General features: G+C 34.4%; 1 protein-coding gene across 7 annotated transcripts in view; it reads left to right on the forward strand.

Moving 5' to 3' along the window:
• The window catches only part of LRRC7 (leucine rich repeat containing 7), a 553,086-nt gene that overhangs the window by 506,490 nt on the left and 23,937 nt on the right, over positions 1-22,659 (forward strand). For all 7 annotated transcript variants that reach the window (XM_017962453.3, XM_017962449.2, XM_021942826.2 and 4 more), the window contains one exon: positions 12,548-12,640. In XM_017962453.3, the coding sequence (XP_017817942.1) occupies positions 12,548-12,640 (93 nt within the window). The remainder of the gene's footprint in view (positions 1-12,547; positions 12,641-22,659) is intronic.

Raw genomic sequence — 22,659 nt, forward strand, 5'->3', positions numbered from 1 at the left:
TTTAATCAGATAATGATATGGGGTTTTTAAGTCTCCAGATACTCTTAAAAGTTAATACAATTTTAAATTATGCTTTACCAAAGGCATCTTAGGAGGTTAAAAAACTGTTCATAGATATTACTTGCCCACAAGTATCATAACTCAAGCGAGTTCTCTGATTTAGTTATTCTTATTAAAAGCTACATGGCTTTTTCCTCCCAGAATCAATGCATTTGAAAATCCACTGAGATTAATGCTCTCTGTTCTCACCTACATTGAAAAGTAGGTTTAGTGTTAGCATGCAGTTATTCTGAACACCCCAAATTTAAAGGCTATTTTAATACTATTTCTCAAAAATATGTAAATTATATAAAGTTTGACTAGTAAGAGAATTACTAAGTTTTAAAGTTTACACATGTATTGAGTTTAGAACATTATGATTATTTCAGAAAAATGTATTTATAGTAGCTCTCAAATGTTTTCATTCCCAGCTTGATAACATCAAGTGCCTTTCAAACTGAGAGATAAAATTGAAACATTCAATTGAATGCTTAAACCTGTCTGAACTATAACTCAGAATTGTAGAACTGCCTATATGTTAAGGAAGGGACTTAAATATAACACCTTTTGGTGTCCCAGTTTTTTCTGCCTTGGTTTCAGGCTGAAATGGTTTTGAATGTATTGTACATTTCAAAATAGCTAGAAGTGAGGACTTGGAATGTTCTCAACATAGAGAAATGATAAGTCCTCGTGGTGATGGATATTCTAAACACCTTGACTTGATTACACATTCTGTGCATGTGACAAAATATCACATGCACCCCATGAATATATATACAAATATCATTATGTTTCAATAAAAAAGACTTTGGAGTGAAAGAAAGCCTAAAGGCATTTAAACAACCAGTTCTGGTCCCCAAAGTATGCTACCTCTCATCCCGTTATAAATCTTGAGTCAGTTTCTTAAAGCTGTTTTCGCAATTGGCCAGCTCATATTGGCACATTGCCATGTGCTCCTCTTCCCAGTCACACCTTCAGTGACATCATATTAATAGGTTGAAGTTGTGGGAAAAATTATACCAGGAACATCAGCAAACACTGCAAATTAGGGCACTCCCCCAACCCCAACCAGTTGTTTATTAAATATTTTCCAGCACGCTACTGACTACTACCCTGATTTCTTTCATCTCTTTTTCTTTCTCTAACCTCTCCCTTTCTTCATTTAGCTTAGTGTTCAAGAAAGAGATACTAGGACTAGGTCTCAGAATTTGGAGTTCTAGTTTCATGTTTACGTTTATTAGCCACTTGTCCACTTGTCCTTGGCCAAGTTATTAACTCTTCCTGAGAGTCAGTTTCTCTCCTGATAAAATGAGAGCATTGCTACCCACCAACGACATTCAAAAAGAATTTGTGAGAGTCAAATAATAAACTTCTACACACACACACACACACACACACACACACTCTGTAAGCTTGGCACTGAGGGTATAGAAACAGAAAACAGAAGAAATAGAATATTTTAAGAATTCAAATATTTGAAGAAACTTAATGATTATCAGTCCCAACCTCCTTCATCTAAAGATAGAAAAACAAACCAAAAAACATTAAAAGAGGCTGAGAGATTATATATTTCACTCTCATAATGAAACTATTTCATATGTTTTTTACTTTCCTAAGTTATATTTCTTTTGAAAATTCAGACCTTTTTAGTAAGTATATGTGGCTGTGTGTTTTAAAAGAAGACTTGTATTCCAAATTTAACAAGGAAAAAAATGGAGAAAAACATTTAAAACATGTAAAGACTTTATGGAGCTTCACATGAAAATTATAGAGTAGTGATTTAAGTGTAAAGAGCAGTGATGTAACATAAAATTTCTAATGTACATTTGGGGCATATAAATCAAAACATTCTATTTTAATAAGACATTTCTAGTGGTGCTATAAAAGAGCCATAAAGAGAAAAGCAAAGTTCAATTTAAATTATCTAACAAATGGTAAATTTGGTCAGGTACAATATGGAAAAACCTAAATTATTCAACATTTTTAAGAGCAAGGAGACACAATAAATGTGGTGCAAAGAAAGTCTACTCAGTATAATAACACACAATAATTTCTGTTAAAGTAAACCTTGGAAACTTTAGTTAAACAGTAGTCACTTATTGAAATACTACAGGTAAAACAAAATCTGATTACAGTGAATACACATTTTTTGATTCAGGGAAAGGAAATCTGAATGAAAATAGCAAAGAAAGGGACAGCAGTTACCATATATTAAGCACCTGCTATGTGTTTTACACTCTTATTTCTCACACACAGGTATGGCAGCAGAGGCATGTGACCTGTAGAGTTGCATAAGGCCCTGCACTTAAAAGGGCCCCGCATTTGGATTAATGCCCTGCTGTCACCATCTTGTAATTCTTAATAATTTTTGATAAAGGAGCCCACGTTTTCATTTTGCATCAGGTCCAACTAATTATATAACTGGGCCTGCTTACATATACTATTTTATTTAATCCTCGTAATAATCTTATTTTATTTTTACAAGTGAAGAAACCAAGGCAGAGAGAAAATAATTTATGGAAAGTGTAATTGGCCAAGCTGGAATTTTAAGTCAGGTTTTTTCTGACCCCAATCTGAGTCCTGTGTCCTAATCTTACTGTAAAATTCACCACATGATCTCAATGCCCTCTCTGTCAAATGATATTAATTAAAGCTGCCTGAACTATAACTCAGAATTAGAGAACTGCCTTATGGAGTGTTCAAGTGAACTCATGAATACTTCCAATTGCTTAGAAAAGAAAAAGCTACTGAACAAATGGAAATTATTTTTAATGAAAACATACTTCTATATCCCTTAATGTCACCCAAAGAACTGGTGTCTTTTTAACCTGATTAAAATAAGTTCCATGTGGAAATGAACATACATAATCAATGCCAAAACTGACGACATTGAAAGAATTAGAATGAGTGTCATTTGTTATGTAAGCGGAGTAATGAACTTTGTTTAGCCATAAAGAAGCATTTAGTGAGCTTTGAGGCTCCCCTTCAGTGATAAAACCATCTAAACTTTCAAACCAGCCATCACAATAAAAAGGATAAAATATTCAAGAACTCTAGAAACCTAAACTTCTAGTTTAATGAACTTATTTTCATGTTTATTTTTCAGAAATAACAAGTATCAAGTCTGTTTTCAACTCTAGGTTTAAATTAAATATATGGAAGTTATGTTTCAACTATAAAATGTTACCCAGATTCAATGTATTAATTTCTGTAAACTATAAATCTGACTGCAAATAATATCTGCAGCAAAAACCATATACATGTCACCTGAAGTTCATTATCAAGGGATTTTACTTGAAAAGGAGATTTTAATGCATAAACCATTTAGATTACTCACAAACATAATAGAGGGTAAGAGTCAGAGTTGTATTAAGTAGTGAACTGAATAAAACAGCCAGAAAGTGAAGGTTTGACTTCCATTCCACATGGAAAACTCTTCAGAATAGTCATCCTATTAGATCTTTCGTTTGTGTCCCAGCGGAACTAAAGAAGCTTAAAGATCCCATCCACCTTATCCTCCCCTTCACAATATGGTAATGCTTTATATAAGTTGTTCTTAACCACAGCTGCAGAATCTGTTGAGGGGCTTTAAAAAATCCTGATGTCTTGCTCTCATCCCCAGATACACTGATTTTAGTAGTCTACATGTGACCTGGGCAGTGAGACTTTTGAAAATTCCCCAAGGTGCTTCTATTGTGTAGCCAAGGTTGAGGAGCACTGCTTTAGATATTCTGTAGCTCAACAATTTATCAGCTGAATAATATATTACAATATCACTATTTAAAAGCATACATAAGTTGCCCATAAGCTGTTGGATATTTTTAAAAGAAACTAACGTCATCTTTGTTTTTCCCTTTTACAAATGTGTAATACAAGATAGAGTATATTTAAATAAGTAGATAATATAGATGCCAAAGTGGAAATAAGAAGGACAAACATCAGCATGATGCTTCAAACCTTTCAAAACCCTTTTATGTATTCACTGATTTAATTGATAATGCTGTGATATAGGCAGAGCAGTTTCCATTTTATAGACTACAAAACTAAGGCTAAGAGAAGTTAATGTCTTGCCTGTGGTCACACAATTTAGAAGCTGGGCTGGGATTAGAACCGAGTCCCATGAGTCTACCACATCACATGCTGCAGCCTGCTGCACTATAGCCAAGCATACAAGTCAAGATTAAATTCACATTGGAAGAGTGAAATGATGGAAGAATACACCCTTCATTCCATGTCTGCCCTGGACAAGAGGACCTCCCTAACATATCAAAATGGCAGGAGCCCAGCCAACCTAACGCATCAGGATAGCAGGAGCTCCATGGCTGTCTCCTGCCAGTGCCTGCAAGTATACATGTGAACTAAAGTTTGTGTCTGAAAGAGAACTTGTAAGCTCACATTAGAATCAGCCTCAGAAAGTTATAAAAAATGATATGCATCCATCATATTTAAGGGGAAAAAGTTCGAAAACGTACTCACAAGGAGATGCTGTAGTCTATCCTGGAAGAAATCATTTTAATACTTAATATTATGTGGAATACATAAAACAGTTAGCTGAGAGACAGGATTTCAGACATTTCTTTAGATTAAATGCTGTGGTCAGCTGCCCAAAGAGCACTCAAGAGTTCCAGGTGAGGACTTCATTTATTGTATGCAGGTGAAGAAAACTACATTCTGCTGAGTGATGTAAGAAGAAACATTTGGAGAGATTTGTTTTATTTAAACTATAAATTTTTTAATTAAAAGGGAATAGTTCAATAAAGGTAGTTGTAAAATAGGTATTAATGTGGTTTTAATCTATGTTATTTACTCAAATTATTTCAGGGACATCCTATACCTTATCCTGTCCCAGTTAAAGAATTGCTATTTGTGAATATTTCCCACATAGAATTTTATTCTCCAGTCATCAAAATAATGCTTCAGCTCTGAATTCGTAATTCATAGTTTGAAACAGAGAATGTGTAACTCAACATCAGAAAGTCTGTCAATCGACTTTATAAGTTGTGTGCAGTCACATGGCAGAATGCAGTAAACATTGCAGTGGGAATAAAAAGATTTATTTCAATGTTGCACTAAATACATATTATCTCATTGGTTTCCTTAAGTCCAAAATGAAGGAAATGAAATGACTAATCTTTAAAATTTATTTCCAGACTAAAAATGCATTTGAGTTTCTGTTTCCTAGATACATACAGAATCAGCTAATTTTTTCTGAAAGACCCAGAAAATGCTACATCAGGGGATTTTATTAGTCAATCTTGATACCAATACATCTTCTTTTTTTTTTTTTTTTTTTGAGACAGAGCCTCTGTCACCCAGGCTGGTGTGGTGTGCAGTGAGGCAATCTCACCACAGCCTCCACCTCCTGGATTCAAGCAATTCTCCTGCCTCAGTCTCCTGAGTAGCTGGGATTACAGCATGCTCCACCACACCCAGCTAATTTTGGTATTTTTAGTAGAGATGGAGTTTTGCCATGTTGGCCAGGCTGGTCTCGAACTCCTGGGCTCAAGTGATCCACCCATGCCAGCCTCCCAAAGTGCTGGGATTATAGGCGTGAGCCATCGCACCCAGCTGACCAGTACATCTTTTTGAAAGATTTAAGCTGGATTTGAATCTTTCATTCACAACAGAAAAAGATTTGAAAATAGAAGAATTTGTATTTCAAAAAATATTAATTATCCTTGAATATTAACATATATACATTTTTATAATCACTGTTTCCTTTTTGAGCCTATTTCATGGGCTTTTTAGAAATTTTTGAAAATGCAGAGAAGTTTTATGTGTATTTTGTGTGGCTAAGTAATGCACATAATGTAAGTCAAAATGAAAAGTTATAATAGCTTATTACTGCATAGCACTCTTTATCACAAAACTGCTGTTATATAATAACCCATAAAACGAGGAGCTAAAAGTAGCAGTAACTTTAATTTCAAGCTTAATTTACATACCATGAAGCATTCTTTCTGCTTCTGTCAAGTCTTACAGTCAAATCTCCATCCTCATCTCATTTGACCTCTCAGCCATGTGGTTTGACCTTTTTCTTGAAACATTTTCTTCACTTGGCTGCCGTAATTCTATTGATTTTCCTCTTACTACACCAGCCATTATTTCCTGGTTTCTTTGTCGATTCCTCTTGTGTCCTTGACCTCTAAATGTTGGAGTGATCCAGTGCTTGGGACTTGACTCTTGTCTATCCATACTCTTCCCTGAATTCAGTTCTAGGCTGAGTAACTCCAAAATTTGTATCCCCAGCCTTGTTCTCTCTCCTTTACTCCAGATGTTTCTATGCAATTAGCTACTTGTTGACATCTCATCCTGGATGTCTGATGAGGTTCTTAAACTTAGCATGGTTTTAAAAAACCACTTCCTGCTGCTAACTCTACCAAACCTACTTCCCTCCTAGACTTCCCCATTTCAGTTAATGGCCTATCACCCTTTTGATATGACCAAACATCCTTGCTTCCCCTTCCTCACAGCCTACACTCAATCCACAGCAATTTTATCAAGATATGCCTTGAACCCACCGCTTCTCACCACCCGCACAGCTACCATCTTAGTTGGCCGTAACCTCACTCCTGACTACTTCAAATGCCTCGATATTGCTTTCTCTTCTTCCAGTTTACCTCCCTTTTGTCTATTATCCACTACTAAAGTGATCCTTTTTAAAAAACATAAATTATATTACACCATTCTTCCTCTTAAAACACTCTAGTGGCTTTCAAAATTTCTGAATAAATTGTACATACTTACTATGGCATAGTGTCCCTGCAGATCTGGCCCCACCTTCCTCTCCTTCTATTCTTTCCGTAGCTCTGTCATGATGACCTTGTTTTTTAACGGCTTTATTGATATAATTTATATACAATAAAGTTCACCTGCTTAAAGTGTATAATTTATTGTTATCATTACATTTGTACAGTTGTGTAACTATCACTATAATCTAACTTTACAACATTTTCATCATTCAAAAAGAAACTTTGCATCCATGAGCAGTCACTTTGCATACTCCCTCCAGCCCTAGACAACCACTCATCTACTTTCTGTCTCTATATATTTGCCTATTCTGTACAATTAATATGAATGGGATCATACAATACATGTATTTTTGTGATTTGCTCCTTTCACTTAGCATAAGGAACTGAATGTAGCATGTATCAGTATTTCGTTCTTTGTCATTGCTAAATGATACTCCGTTGTATGGATATACTACATTTTGCTTATGCATTTATCAGTTGATGGTTGATGAACATTTGGGTTGTTTCTACTTTTTGGCTATTAAGAATAATGCTGCTCTGAACATTAATGTACAAATTTGTGTGGAGATATATGTTTTTGTTTTTCTTGGGTAGATACATAGAGGTGAAATTGCTGAGTCATATGGTAATTATATTTAGCATTTTGAGGAACTGCCAAATTCTTTTCTAAAAGTAGTTACAACATATTAATTCTGAACAGCAATGAATGTGGGTTCCACTTTTTCCACATCCTTACCAATACTTATTATTGTTTGTCTTTTGTATTATAGCCATCCTGTTCATTAGTATCTCATTGTCATTTTAATTTACATTTCTCTAATCACTAATGATATTGGGTATATTTTCATATACTTTTTGAATGTTTATATATCTTCTTTGGAGAAATATCTTTAAAAAATATTTTGCCTATTTTTACATTTGGATGTCTTTTTATTATTGGATTGTAAAAGTTATCTATATATTCTGGATATGCAACCTAATCAGATATATCATTTGCAAATATTTTCTCTCATTCTGTGGGTTTTCTTGTCACTTTTTGATTGTCTTCTTTGAAGCACAAAAGTTTTTAGTTTTTATGAAGTCCAACATATCAGTCTCTTATATCGTCTTTGGTTTCATATTTAAGAATCATTGCCTAATGTAAGGTGATGAACTTTACTCCTTTTGTATTTCATCAAAGAGTTTTATAATCTATGTCTTATGTTTCAGCCTCTGGTCTACTTTACATAACTTTTGTGTATGGTATGAGATATCAGTACAGATTTATTCTTCTGCACATGGGTATCTTGTCCCAGCACCATTTGTTGAAAGACTCTTCTTTCTCCCAGTGAATTACCTTGAACCCTTTGTCAAAATCATCTGACTATAAATGTTAGGATTTATTTCTGGACTCTCTATTCTATTAAATTGATCTATATGTTCATCCTTATGTCATCTTGTTGTTTCTTGACTTTGTAAAGACCAATCCATCTTCAGGGCATTTACAATTGCTGTCCCCTTTGCTTGGGATAGTGTTTCATTTTTCTTATTATTCATTGTTTGATCTTTGACATCATTCACATTTCTGCTCAAATGTGACATACTCAGAGAGGGCTCTTTTACCTACTGTATCGAAAATAGCTCTTTCCTGAGGCAAGAATAAGCTTAAAATAAATAAATAAGTAGAACAACTCCTGACTCCATTTCACTTACTCTCTACTACCTTTCCTGCTGTTTTCCACAGCTCATCCCACTATCTGAAATTACTTATTTGTTGTTTATGTTTGCTACCTATCTTCCTCATTAGAATGTAAGTTCTTTGAGGTCAAGGATGTTTTTATCTGCCTGGTACTTAGTAGGGAATCAATAAATATTTGTGGAATATTTATAAATATTATGTGGAATAAATATTATGTGGAAGTCATACATCATTATTTCTGCAACAGTTTTTATTGTCAAAGCTATGACAGTTTTCCAGAGTAGTTTATTTCAAAGTCATTGACAATTGAGGCACTCTTTGAATAACTGACACTCTTTCTTTCTAAAACTCATCATGTATTTTAACAAGGAGTCATCATATCCTTTTTATTGAGAAAGGCAGGGAGAATTTTAGCCTTTATTCTTTATTTATTTATTTACTTACTTACTTATTTATTTTAGTGAGAGGGCTCACCCAGGCTGGAATGCAGTGGCACAATCATAGCTCACTGCAGCATCAAACTCCTGGTCTCAAGTGATCCTCCTGCCTCAGCCTCCTAAGTATCTAGGACTACAGGTGTGCACCACCATGCCAAGCTAATTTTTGTAACAATCCATTTTATCAAAAAAGCCCTTCCAAAATAAGACCCAGTATCGTAACTAGAGTAAGATTAACACAGACTGGAAGTATCAAGTAAAGTAGAATTACGGAAGCAGACTCTGAAATACCATTGATTGCACTACTACTGGATGTGTTTTCAGCCAAAACATTCATTCTTTAAAACCAGTCTCTTAAAAGAAAACTGAGGCTGGCATGGTGGCTCACGACTATAATCCAAGTGCTTTGGAAGGCTGAAGTGGGAGAATTACTTGAGCACAGGAGTTCAAGACCTCATCTCTACAAAGAAAATTTTAAAATTAGCCAAGCATGGTGACACGTGACTGCAGTCCCAGCTGCTCCAAAGACTGAGATGTGAGGATCACTTGAACATGGGAGGCAGAGGCTGCAGTGAGCCAAAATTATGCCACTGCACTCCAACCTGAGAAACAGCAAGACCCTATCTCAAAAAAATAAATAAATAAATAAAAAGAAAATTAAAATACTGGTTCTCATTAAATAAACTATTTATTAGCTTCCTAGACCTAATCTTTTACTAGAACACTGCATTTCCTCTTTGCTGATCCTCTTTAGTTTCAGACTGTTTCTTGGATGTAAGGTATTCTGTCCTCTTACATTTTATGGCTTCTTTGGGCCTTAGCAGGCAGGTGCAACTACTTATATGTGAGAGGAATACTCTCTCTGACATGCTTTATGAGACCCACTAGTCATAATACAACGTATTAGCCATATCTTAGCATGCCCAAGAGCAGTCTAGCTTCAGATCAGAATTTATGTTTGTCACATTTATAAAACTCCACTGTCATCTTTATGATTTCTATTATTAAAAAATATATTAAGGCAGTTCTTCATATACTTGGCACATGTGAAATTTGTCTCTCTTAGATTTTTAGTGCCTTCAGGATTTACAATAATATAAAATAGATATAGTCACTACCTTGAAAGAGAACAACTGGAAACTACTCTCAGCAATTTACTTTGTAAATTAAACCTGTTATATTTGTTTCCTTTGAGTTTTATAGTGGCCTGGAGAAAGCCAGAAGTGCATATACCTTCTACATATTATGTTGTGGCAATATGAAATATTCACACTAGAAAGATACAACCTCAATTTTAAATAATGTAATTGGAAATGCATAAAAACGTGGAAAAACACAAAAGAAAAATGATTTCATCATATTGGTTGCTTTCTTCTCATTTTCTAATTAATAAATAATAACAAAGAGATCAACTAGCATACTGAATAAAGCTAAAATATTTCTTTCAGCTACATCAGGCTATTGTAAGTTTATATTCATAAACTATTCATAAACTATGATCAATATAAAAATACAAAGTATTATAAACTGTAAATTCTAGTACCTATGATAACTAGTTTTAACAAATCTAGCTGAATTGAAGGAAAAGTTATAACTAAATATCTTTAAAATAAGGGACAGTACTTATAGTTTTACTCATAATTTAAAAACTATTCATTAATGACTACATAAAGATCACATTAGTGCATAGGTTTTCATCCAGGTTTTTCATCTTGTATTGCAAGTGAACTATCTAATAGTTAAACATTATATTTACTATTATGAAATATGACAATGAATTAAGTATAGGATTATTAAACAGACAAACCTAATTGATCCAGGTTCCAGTGACAGTATGTGCTAATTAAGTCAGAAATAGGACTCGGTTTGCCTTGAACTAAGAGGTAGGGATTGAAGATAGATTCACAATCAAAATGTAAAGAGTATTTTGGGCATTTACATTTGCCATAAGCAAATTAATAGGCTAAGCAAGAATGCTGGGGGTAAAAATGTGCTACTTAAGAAGCAAATGTTTACAATCACGTTTAAGAACTTTTCCAGTATGTAGTTACGTAAATACAAAATATATGCCAAAGTATGTCATCTTATTTTTTTTCTTAACTCTTTATTAATCTTTTGCCTGCTAACCTTTGGTAACACTTGGTTCACCTAATACTTACTCTGTACTTAAAAGTTGTAAAAGAGCTGGGCACAGTGGCTCACACCTGTGATCCCAGTGCTTTGGGAGGCCAAGGTGGGAGAATCACTTGAGGACAGGAGTTCGAGACTAGCCTGGGCAACACAGCAAGACTCTATTTCTAGAAAAAGAAACAAACTAAAATTATTCAGGCATGGTGGCATACACCTGTAAGTCACAGCTAGCTGGGAGGCTGAGGCAGGAGGATCCTTTGAGCCCAGGAGTTCAAGGCTGCAGTGAACTGATTGCAACACTGCACTACAGCCTGGGTGACAGAGTAAGACCTTGTCACTAAAATAAATAAATAAATAATACATAATAAAGTTACAAAGTGTTTTTTCTTTATGTAACCAATGTATACTGCCTCATGGTCCAAAATCTTTCAATTATCTGGGATCACTCTGTCCCACTTTACCTGGAGAACCAACATTTTTACCATAGCCCACACACACATCTCCTGCTCAGGGTCTCCAGGAATTCTTAGGTTTGTTAGAGTTTCTCTAGGTCATCCCTGGCACTGATGTCATTTCTGCTGAGTTCTTAATCTACACTCTTTTTATTAACTTCTATTATTGCTATCATTTTTACTACAGCCTTATCCCAAGGCAGACCCTACTCCTAATGCCGTCATTCCCCCATACTACTATAAAGCAAAAGACTTTCATGTTTAATAGACTTTTATTGATGATTTGTGATGTTGGGGAGGGAATATAACACAGAACATTAGAACGTTTGCCCTTGTGTTGCATATTGGCCATTCTCTTTCCCTAGCAATGTCTCCATATTGTTGACCTCTTTCTTTAACCTGACCTCATCACACTGTTCTCCTCTTTCTTCTAAGGTTCCTAACTCCTACTCCAGGAGCTGCTGCTAGACTTGAAGCTCTCCACTGAGCATTTCATTTTTCCTTTTCTTCACCCTCACACAAGCTGTAGCTACTTTCTCAAACTAAAAGATCTAATATTCCTAAACAAAGAATTATCTAACAAGGAGATGAATTATTCTACTCCACTACAAAGCAGGCACAATTTATTTAAATAGCTGTATTTTCTCTCACTCTACATTTTAAAATTTTGTTTCACTTATTCAGACAGTCTTTCTAATCAACCTGAATACATGTGCATTTATGGTCTATAGCTAAGATAATGCATAGTATTTTAAGTGTTTATAAGACTTTTAATTTTTAAAAATGGCTAATCAAAAGTTAGTCCTGTACATGGTAACAAATAAGTACTTGCCAATATATTCTTGCCCAGGTAATTTCAAGCTAGTTTCCATCATAACTGATGCATATAGAAGCATTAAACCTTTTGTCAAAGTTTATATTGCCTTTTGTGTATCAAGTCAACATAGGCTAACCCTAAGAAATCACGTGAAATGTGAATATTTTCTACTGAAATACAGTTATTTGAAATATTTAGTTTTGATAGCTATTTACTTACCTTTTTATATCTTTTTTACACAGTTTTGTGTGAGAATAGAAAAGAATCCTGGCCTTGGATTTAGTATCAGTGGTGGAATTAGTGGACAAGGAAATCCATTCAAACCTTCTGACAAGGTAAGAAATGAATATCTTGTTGACAATTTTAATTAGAAAAATACTATCTACTACAGTAACAAAGGTTAGAAAAAAGTTCAAGGGTTTTTGCTGTGTTTTCATGAGCTAGCTAACTCTGAAGCCAATTAGAAACTTTTTCAGCACAGGGATAAAAGAATTTACTGCAGCACTTGACACATACTAAGAATAAAGGGAAAAGTCTCTAAACATTCTACTTAAAAGGCAGAGTTTTTTTTGTATTTTTGTAGGAAGGCTTTGTGTTTTGTTTTTATTTTTGGCTTCACAGTTGTCTATATTTGTAATGAAAGGTATATAGGCAGTTTCTTACAAGTTGTTTCCAAAGGTTAACTTGTAAGTCACTTATTTAGGAAACTGTTTTCTCACAATAGCAGAATGATATTGACAGAATACTAATGACTATGTAGTAATTCAATGCAAAGGCAAGCTGACTGCCATCTCTTCAATTTATCAAGCATATAAAGAATTTTGCTAATAGAACTGTAGAATTGAGAAGCCACAGAAAACAAATTTTCTATTAGAAAATCAGTTAACATTAGCAGAAGAATTAGGTCCTCCTCTCATACTTACCCCTGCTTGTCAAACTGTGGAATTAAGGCACGCCAACTCTAACCTCAGCCATTTCCTGGACATTCAAGATGTTGCCCTTGCTCACATGTGACCTGCCTGACGCTGATGTGAACCATCTGATTTTTTATTTTTTAAATGTTTACCTGGAGCTATAGAACCTGCCCTGCTACCATCAGTGTTTAATACTCTCAGCTTTGAATCAATTAGTAATTATTCAATGATAATTGAAGCTATCTACTTTTGACCTCATCAAATTGCATTAAGTGACCCCATAAAACTTTAGGATGATGAAGAAAGACAAAAATTAAATATGAATAAAACCTCCACACGCTCTGTACTTACCTTTGAGTCACAAGCTAGTCCACACCCTCTCAACTCATCATAATTATAAAAACCTACAGATTAATTTCTGATTATGAGACCTACTTCTGAAAAACCAAGATGCTGTTACTCTGGAGCTTTCTGTAGCCTGAAACAGAGCCTTTAACACCACATTTTCCTCCTCTTGTTCCCAGTGATCTTGTTTCTTACACTCTTCCTACCCTTCTTCCTTTCCTTTTTGGAGAAGGTCAGGAGAAGAGGATGGTCCAAAAGGAAGAATTGTTCGCACGATTATATACATTAGGAAGGAAGAGACCAGAGGAAAATCTCCAGTGACCATGGATGAGAGCTCCTTTGGTCAACAGGCTGGAGCAGCTACTCATATAAAAGGAATGTATATGAGGCAATCTTATAATTAGGGGAATGCCAGTTGGAAACATCTGTTCCTAAGTAACTACTATATTTCCATTTTGAAATGATGTTGAGGATACCATTGATTTATTACAATTAAAATATTCATGGCTTAGACCAACTGCTTAATTTTAATAAATTTTAATATATCTTAAGCATAAAAGTTCAAAATTATCAGAAACATGATAGCATTTTTTTAAAACCTCAAATCATTATGTCTTATTTATCTTGACTCCTATTTTTGTCTTTCATTTTACATCTCTTTCATAAATTCTTTCAATGAAAAGTTAATAACCTTATGATACTTAAGATAGTTGAAATTCAAGACATATTTTTCTGTTCTTTCTCACGAGCATATAAATCTTTTCACTATATTTTTGGAAGGTACAGGGTAAAAAATATTTTTAAATTAAGGATGAATAGATTGTTAAATAGTCAAAATGTCAGAATACTGTTGCATTTCTGCTCTTTGCAACTGAAAGAGACTAGATCTGAGGCTTTCAAATCATTGCCTGCAATTCTTCCACTATGATGAATATGAACACTTTATAGCTATTCATTTAATTTCTCATTTGTAAGATTCTGATGACTCTAGTGAGACTGAACTATGTCTATGATCTTATAATTTGCTCTTTTGGTTAAATGTAACAGATAAAGCACTTGAATTGTATAATGTTTCCATTGAAAGATTTCTCCTCAAAAGCACTTTTCTTAGGCTGATTACACTCTAAAATCATTCATAATTTGAAAAGTAAATCTCTATTATTATAAAATAGGTAGGAGCAACTAGGAGTTCCAAATCTACAGAAGAATCTCAATACTGCCTTTCATTTATTGACCAGTTTTGGTGGCATGCCAAACATATGGGTACACTTTGGTTAACTGTTCAGAGGATCTAAAGACACTGACTGACAATTTATGTAAGAATTTAGTCCACTCACAAGGAAAGGGATTAATCTGTTGGAAATTCAGTTGTGTGTGTTTTTTTTTTTTAGCCCTAGTGCCCTATTCTGAAAGTGTTGCATAAAATTTAGAGTAAAACCTAGTGCCTGAACCTACCCAAAAATATTAAACACTAAGAAAATGAAAATGTAGAGAAACAAATTGGTTTTTCATGAAATGGCTGATTTACAGCTGGAAGTAAGAGGAGCCAAGTTAAACAGATGTTTAAATTCAACAAATACTGCCTGAGTGTGAGGTAGACTTGTAAGGAGTCTACTCATGCAAAAGTTTAAACTTTAATATGATACATACTCTCTTCAAATAAATAAGTCATTGATTAGGAATATTCTCAGAAATACACTATATTATTTTCCTTACTGCTTATGGATGTTTGAATATTTTGCTGCTCAAAAAAGTATCCAAGAACGTCTGAATGTCTTAGAGGTACTGAGGACTTTCTGTACTGAAGTTAATTAATACATTTGTTCCGTTCTCTTCATTATTGTTGATGGAAATTAGTTTCAGGGAAATGTCAAGGACCAGTGTGAGAGCATCCAAAATGATTACAGCCAGACAGGGAAAGACTGAAACAGTCATCTCAAAAAGCTGAGAGCCGCAGCTGAGGCAAAAGGGAACTGTATTGTTCTGTCTGGCAGACGTTCTGATCTAAGTTCTGGGGTAGTGTGAGATTATTGCAGAAAAACACTTAAGGCAGCCCAAAAGTTAACTGGGGCTTTATGGAGGAATCAGGATTAAGCCAAATATGACGGAATATTTTTACCAGACAGAGCATTTAGAACAGCATCTCATCTAGCAAACTTAACTACCCTTCAAGATCCAAGGTAGTCTTGATCAAATATTTTCTCCTCCAGTTAAAGGGGTAGAGCACAATTAGCCCTGCAGTTGATATTGTCAAAACAACGTTTAGTAGTTAAAAACACCAGTCCAGTCACCATAGAACTCATTATGTCAGTGTTCACTGTCAAGCAGAAACTGCTTTTACATACTTGGAAAGAGAAAGCAGTAGAACACTGGATGGAAATTAGTTGTCTCTGCCCTCTCAAAGAAGTGTATGATAGCCATTATCTGTTTTATTACAATAAAGAAACATCACTGTCAAATTGTCAAGATGTGCAGAAAGATGAAAGATTTTGAGCCAATAAATCTGATAGTACAGTAATAAAAATAATAGCCTTTTATTGAGTATATACAACATGCTGGGCACTGTATTAGGCTCTTTATATATATGAATTGATGAATTTATGTGATCTCCATAACAGTTTCTGTTAATTGAGTAGTATTATTATTCCCCATTTTACTGAGGCCCAGAGGGGTTAATTAACTTGCCCAAGGTCATTTAGCTGATCTGTGGCAGACAAGATTTGAAACAAAATTGAGCTGACTCCAAATGCTTTCCTTAATAAGCATTATAATACATGCCTCTATCTGCAAATGTCACCTAGCAGAAGAACCACATGACAAATTTATACCCTGTAGAGTTGAGTCTAATATGATATTCTAATATTGAGAGTATTACAGAGCCCTCTAATTAGTCATAGTCTAGATATTTGCTTCAACAAGTCCTTGGGAGTCAGCATGTATTCTCTATTGAACCTAGATAATTAGGAGCATATTGTACAGAGAAGATTGCTCAGCAATTATATAACTTGTGGACTAAGGTATCATTACAGTGGTGATTCTGCCAATGGAGCAAGCCACAATACTCTTTGCTTGTATGTAAGCACTCATAAAATAATAATTTCTCATTGCAAAATTTAAGGAATTTACCAGTATAATTTCCACAGGATATTGTTAGAAAGAGGAAACTGCATTAATAGATAACTGATGCCATGCTGTTGTACTATTTTATAAGGCAACCCAGGACTCTGCAAACAAGATAATTTTTAATGATGCATTCACAAAACTCATCATTCAGGGATTCATATTCTTCCTTGCTCCATCTGCGGGAAGAGGAACTAAGCTCCTGGATCTTAAAGACATTAAAAAAGACTCATAGCCCCTTTCCCTATATGGTGTAAAGGTGTTGCACTGAACAGTCACATGAACGATTATCTACTCATAGTATCAAAATGAAAGCTGTTTTATGGATTCAGCCCATCCTCAAAGGACCTGACAGCAGCAAATATACATACTGGGGCATTGGGGCCAGAGAATCAGTTATCCTCCACGGTCCACCATTTATGTGGAGAATAGTCATAAGTGCCTAAGCTCAACAGATGCCAGAGAGCTCATCCATATTTCCACTAAGTTGGGCCATCTAAATGTAGCCATAGAAATGATAGAAAAAAACAAATTCATGTTTTTTCTTAAATGCCTTAATTTGCTTATGGTACAGGTCAAATTCCAAGACATCGAAAGAATATTAGGAGCATAGAAAATGTAAACTATTATCACCAATCAACTCTAAGTAAATGTCCTAGAATTTCAGATTAAATTACTATAAATTATTTACATTACATTTAAATTATTGCCTCCAGATGCCCAAACAGCCTGCAACAGGACTTAAGCCCCTCCTCTTTTCACTCCATCTTTTTTGTGTAGATATGTATATTACATCAAATAAAAGTTTTTACATGATTAATATTAAGAAAAGAAGGACCCTCAGACATGCAGAACTGAAGCTTTTGTTTAATACTTTTACCCAAGGATAACAATATTCAGAGGCACGTGGGGCAATGGCAAGTTCGAAAATGCGCAAGAATAATGTTCCAGTTTAGCTCAACTTCATGACATTGGGTGATCCATAAACAAAAGCTTGCTAAAGATATGTTTTTCACTCATAGAAAAGGTACATACCATATGCCTATTTCCTGTCAGGTTTTCTCCATGGATATAAAAAACGAGAATAGCAAACATATTTGTTTAAAACTCCATATAGCGCAAGATGTATATTTACTACATAAATATTAAACTACTTTTAGCATATTTAACTTTGTGCAGCTACTAGACAAATACAATTTGTTGTATATGTTTCTAAATTCATTTTGTAGGTAATATAATTTATATATGTGTCACATCTTTAATTCTACTTCAAGTGATTATGTAAGGCAAAGTAATTTCAAAAAATTTATGCATTATATGAAAATAAAATTCAGGAGCAAGGGACAGAGATCAAATTGTTTTAGTACTTCAGACTAAATTTAGGAAGGGGCTGAAACAGATTTTATTTTATATATAAAATGATTTTTAAAAATAAATTTCAAGCATAAATTATTTTATAAACATAACTGATTACTTCAGCTGCATCTTAGTCACATTGCAATTTGAGGTTCAGAATGCCACTAGGTTGTTTGAGGACATAAAAGTGAGATGAATTCTTTCTTTAATAAAAAATGAATTTTCACCTTTCAGTTCATTGTCTTAATGTTGGAGTAAAAAGTCCAAGATCTATTCAGAAACATTGGTAGGAATGAAATGTAGTCTTCACAGTCTCCTACAAATAGTATTCCTACAGGTGTGATGACTTATATCAAGCTTTCTTTAAAAGGCATGGTAGCGTGCTTTAGCCAATTGAAAAAATGTCGGTATCTAGACATTATAATAGAAAGGAGACATGAATTTCAGCTTATGAAAGCAAATAAATATCATTAATTCTTCAGGAAACGTTCACTGGGGCATAAATGTGGAAAAGTAAGGTCATTTAAAAGTATCAATGTAGAGGTAATGAACAATTAAATAAATGCATGTATGTGTACTTTGGAAACCTAAACATTTTTAATCAAAATATGAAAGCACTTAAAATTAGCTTATCAATAAGATCTTACATAATTACTAAAAAGAATAACCAATAAATCCAGAGTTAAATAGTAAGTAATAGTAGTTTAGGATTACTGAATAGGTACCAAAGTACACATATATGCACTTTTTTTTTTTTTTTTGAGACAGAGTCTTGCTCTTGTCACTCAGGCTGGAGTGTAGTGACGTGATCTCGGCTCACTGCAACCTCTGCCTCCAGGGTTCAAGCGATTCTCCCGCCTCAGCCTCCCGAGTAGCTGGGACTACAGGCGCCCGCCACCACACTCAGCAAATTTTTGTATTTTAGTAGAGACGGCGTTTCACCATGTTGGGCAGGCTGGTCTTGAACTCCTGACCTCAGGCGATCCGCCGCCTCAGCCTCCCAAAGTGCAGGGATTACAGGCGTGAGCCACCGCGCTTGGCCTATGCATTTATTTAATTATTCATTAGCTTTACAATATAAATAGTATAGTTATACATAGTCTAAGTATCTGATTCTAAGTACAATGGAAAAGAAAACTGCTTCCTATATTTAAAAATCGTGTTGAATAAACCCATCGCCATGCACAAACCACATTTCCATTAAAAAGGACTATCACTTAACCCCTGAGGACATTCATTAATAGAAAACAAGCAACCTCTCTAGGGTAGAATTAAACATTAAAATGATTAAAGAAAAGTCATATGTATTTATTTGTCATTTTTTGTTTATTGAGGTATACTGAGTTCTCTGTTGAAAGAGAGAAAAAAAAATCAGATGTTCCCTTTGTCCTCTCTGTCAACGAATGTTTCTACCTTGACTCAGAATGACTAACTTAATGGAGTACCTAGACTTGGGAACCTTTGCTTATTCCTACACTGAAGAAAAAGACCCATGATATGTTCAAGTTTTGTATGACTTGCACTAGCTGGAGTAGCTTCAGCTGAGGTGGTGGCATTAGCTGAGGTGGCTTCAGTTCCCTGAAGGTGTTCATCTCTGGACCATAAAATGAGAGTGGCCAGACAGACAAAGAGAGAATCAAGAATGACTTTTACTTCTAAATCTTTGCTGGTTTTGCTGAGTGTGAACTGCTACCGCTTCATCCATCAGCCACAGGCAGTCTCAATGCTTTTACTCTGTGTGGCATAATTATCCTCCTTTAAATGCACTCTTAGTCTCAGATGTGTACAACTACAATATCCTTTTTCTTTAGCCTACACCTTTTTAAAAACACATAGGAAATGAATGAAAATATCAGCACTGTAAAATTTTTAAATAATTATATAAATATCGAGACTAAATATTATTCCCCCACCCCTTTCGTTCTACTCTACACCACCTATGCACAGCCTTGGCCCAACAGCCACTTTGTTAGTCATCATATCAAGAATTCACAGCTGTAGTGTCTTCTGGCACTTGCCCCCAGCCTTTTTGACTTCCTGAGCCATGTCTAAGAAATGTTCTAGCATGTTCTGACCATAAAATGATGCATTAGCCATTGAATAAAACCATATTAAACCTATAAGAATCAGTTTGACTGAATATAGCTTACAACGAAACAATTTTTCACTTCAAAAGCCTTATTTTAGCAGAATTAGTTAAAGAAAGTTTCACTGAATTCTTTACTTTTCAATTCATGATTTTAAAATAGTGCAGATAGTGTCAAAAAATTATACAACCAGAGGGGCTTTGAGGGAGCCTTCAGGAATTAGAAACCTGATTGTCAATACTCTTTTAAGAATAGCTAAAAAAGAAGAATCCACAGCCTCTTACATTTCCCACTCCTGTTTTTAATCATTTTTACTATTTTATGTTATTTGTGAAGCTGAGAGGAAAAGCCATTAGGGGCTCTGACTGGATCAGCAAACTGTACAAATCTTAGCAATTCACATATTCACCACAAGTTGGGGTCCCGTATTAAATACAGGCTTTAAAGAATTTATAAAATAAAATAAATGGTAAATAGTTCTTTTATTTTTTCCTAAGAATCCAGAAATCCAGAAGGGTTGTAAGTGAATGAAAATGATTATTGACTTTTAAAAGAACATATGACAAGCAAGTCAAAAAAAATTCAAAAATTTCACTAAGAAATAAACAGGATGCAAATGCACTTTCAGTCACAATAGACAGACATCCCCGACGTGTTTAATTGTTAAACAATAGTAGAAATACTAAGCAATTAATAAAAGTTAAAACATAATTGTGAAGTAACCAAAACCAAACACAATTTTAGCACTTACGTTCAAATTCTCTAAAAAAGAACAGCCCACAATTATCAGTATCAAACTATAAAAAATATTCTAGTACTAATATATCATTTCTAAAAGCAATCTCAGAGAAACAGGGATAAATTGCTTATTTTTGGTTGCTTTTAACAGGTCTGAAGAGTGTCATCTTGACACTCATATATATGCTACTAAACAAACTTTTAGAATGACCTAAAAGAATGATGCAAGTCCAAAGACCAAACAACATGTATTTATTTTGCTAGAATATTACATTTCATTATCTTGCCACTAAGTGATTTGTGATCCCATAGTCCATTTCTTTGGGTTGCACTAGTCTCTTTGTTGCTCCAATGCATTATTAATAAATCTTTTTACAAATACAACCAAGTGATTTCCATGGTAATATTTACTTTTTTACAAATTAATGAAACTGAAATTCCTTTCCATGCATAAAATTTTTGTTAAATTTTTAGAAGACTTTAGTAAGTTGCAGAATTTTTACTTGTATCTCTACCTCAAATTTTCTGTTTCTAAAGCAGTTCTCCTTTCTGTTCATCTTTTATGGATTTTACACTTAACTGTTTTGTGAGCTAAGTGCAGCTATTCATGGAAGCATCATATTCAGCTGTCAGTCTCCTTTTCTTTCTCTCTCCCCCTCTTTCTCTCTTCTTCCCTCACTTCTCCTCTCTCTTAGCTTCTAATGGCCATAGAATAAATCTCTTGATGCATATGAATTTATCAGTTGCTAAGGTATCAAATTATTCAAAGCCTAAAACTTGATGCGTAGCAATTAACCTTAAAATACTTTGTCATGACACTTTTGATTCATGGAGAGGAGCACTATTGATAATACCTTTATCCTTGATATGTCAAGTGTTCTAATAATCATAGGGACTAAGTAAATATAGGCTCTGATGTATATCTAATGTTGCTTCTACAAGCCACAATATAGCTTCAATATTAACACTGCCCACATTATGAAAGAAAATTAATATTTGCCACGTTTTTAGGGGAAAAAAAAAGTTTCCCCCTAAAAATTGAATCTATGGCTATTGAATCTATGGCTCTGTTTGCTGTTTTCATGAGTCAGTTTTGCCTCTAGAAACACTCTTTGAACTTTCATAGTTATATGAAAGCATGAAATACTGTATGCTATTTTTAACTAATATGTTCTGAATTATAGTTGTATATAATTTTTACTTGAGATATGGTCTTCTAGAAACCAATTTCTCAGCATCAGCTAGAGCCAAGACTTTTCAGAATTTTAAGGAAAAGCATATTTCATATGTTGAAGTCGTAGGTCCCTTAAGACAAGTTCTATTTTGGTGTCTACGTTTACAATAGCTGGACTGTCACAATCGTTCACCTTCATCATTAAAAAGCCATATAAAGTTCCTTTCTCCTCTAAACTTAGAATGTTAAATGTTGGCCTTGTAAACTAGCTTTCTAAGTCCTTTAAGGTTTATGTCTAGAGATGTAGAGGCTAGGTAACCAGTAAGGCAAGGTCAGATCTTAACAATGCAAGAAGCCTCCCAAACTTATCCTTTTCCAAAATTACTTGTGAAAAGCAAAACGTTTTATAAGCACATTATGAGTACTTCTAGAATAGTCATTACGACTTGTATAAAGACTATTGATAGTTTTAAAATGAGGTGGAAATAGGAAATGGTAACAGATCATGCCTATGTGGCACATCCAGCTAGCCCTCTCTAAATTAACTTTGGTTCAAACCTAGAGGAGTCCCTCTGTGATGCATGAATCCACAGGATCTGTGCCTGTCTCAAACACGTCCA

Source organism: Papio anubis, chromosome 1 (genome assembly GCF_008728515.1).
Source record: "Papio anubis isolate 15944 chromosome 1, Panubis1.0, whole genome shotgun sequence".
NCBI classification, from domain to species: Eukaryota; Metazoa; Chordata; class Mammalia; order Primates; family Cercopithecidae; genus Papio; species Papio anubis.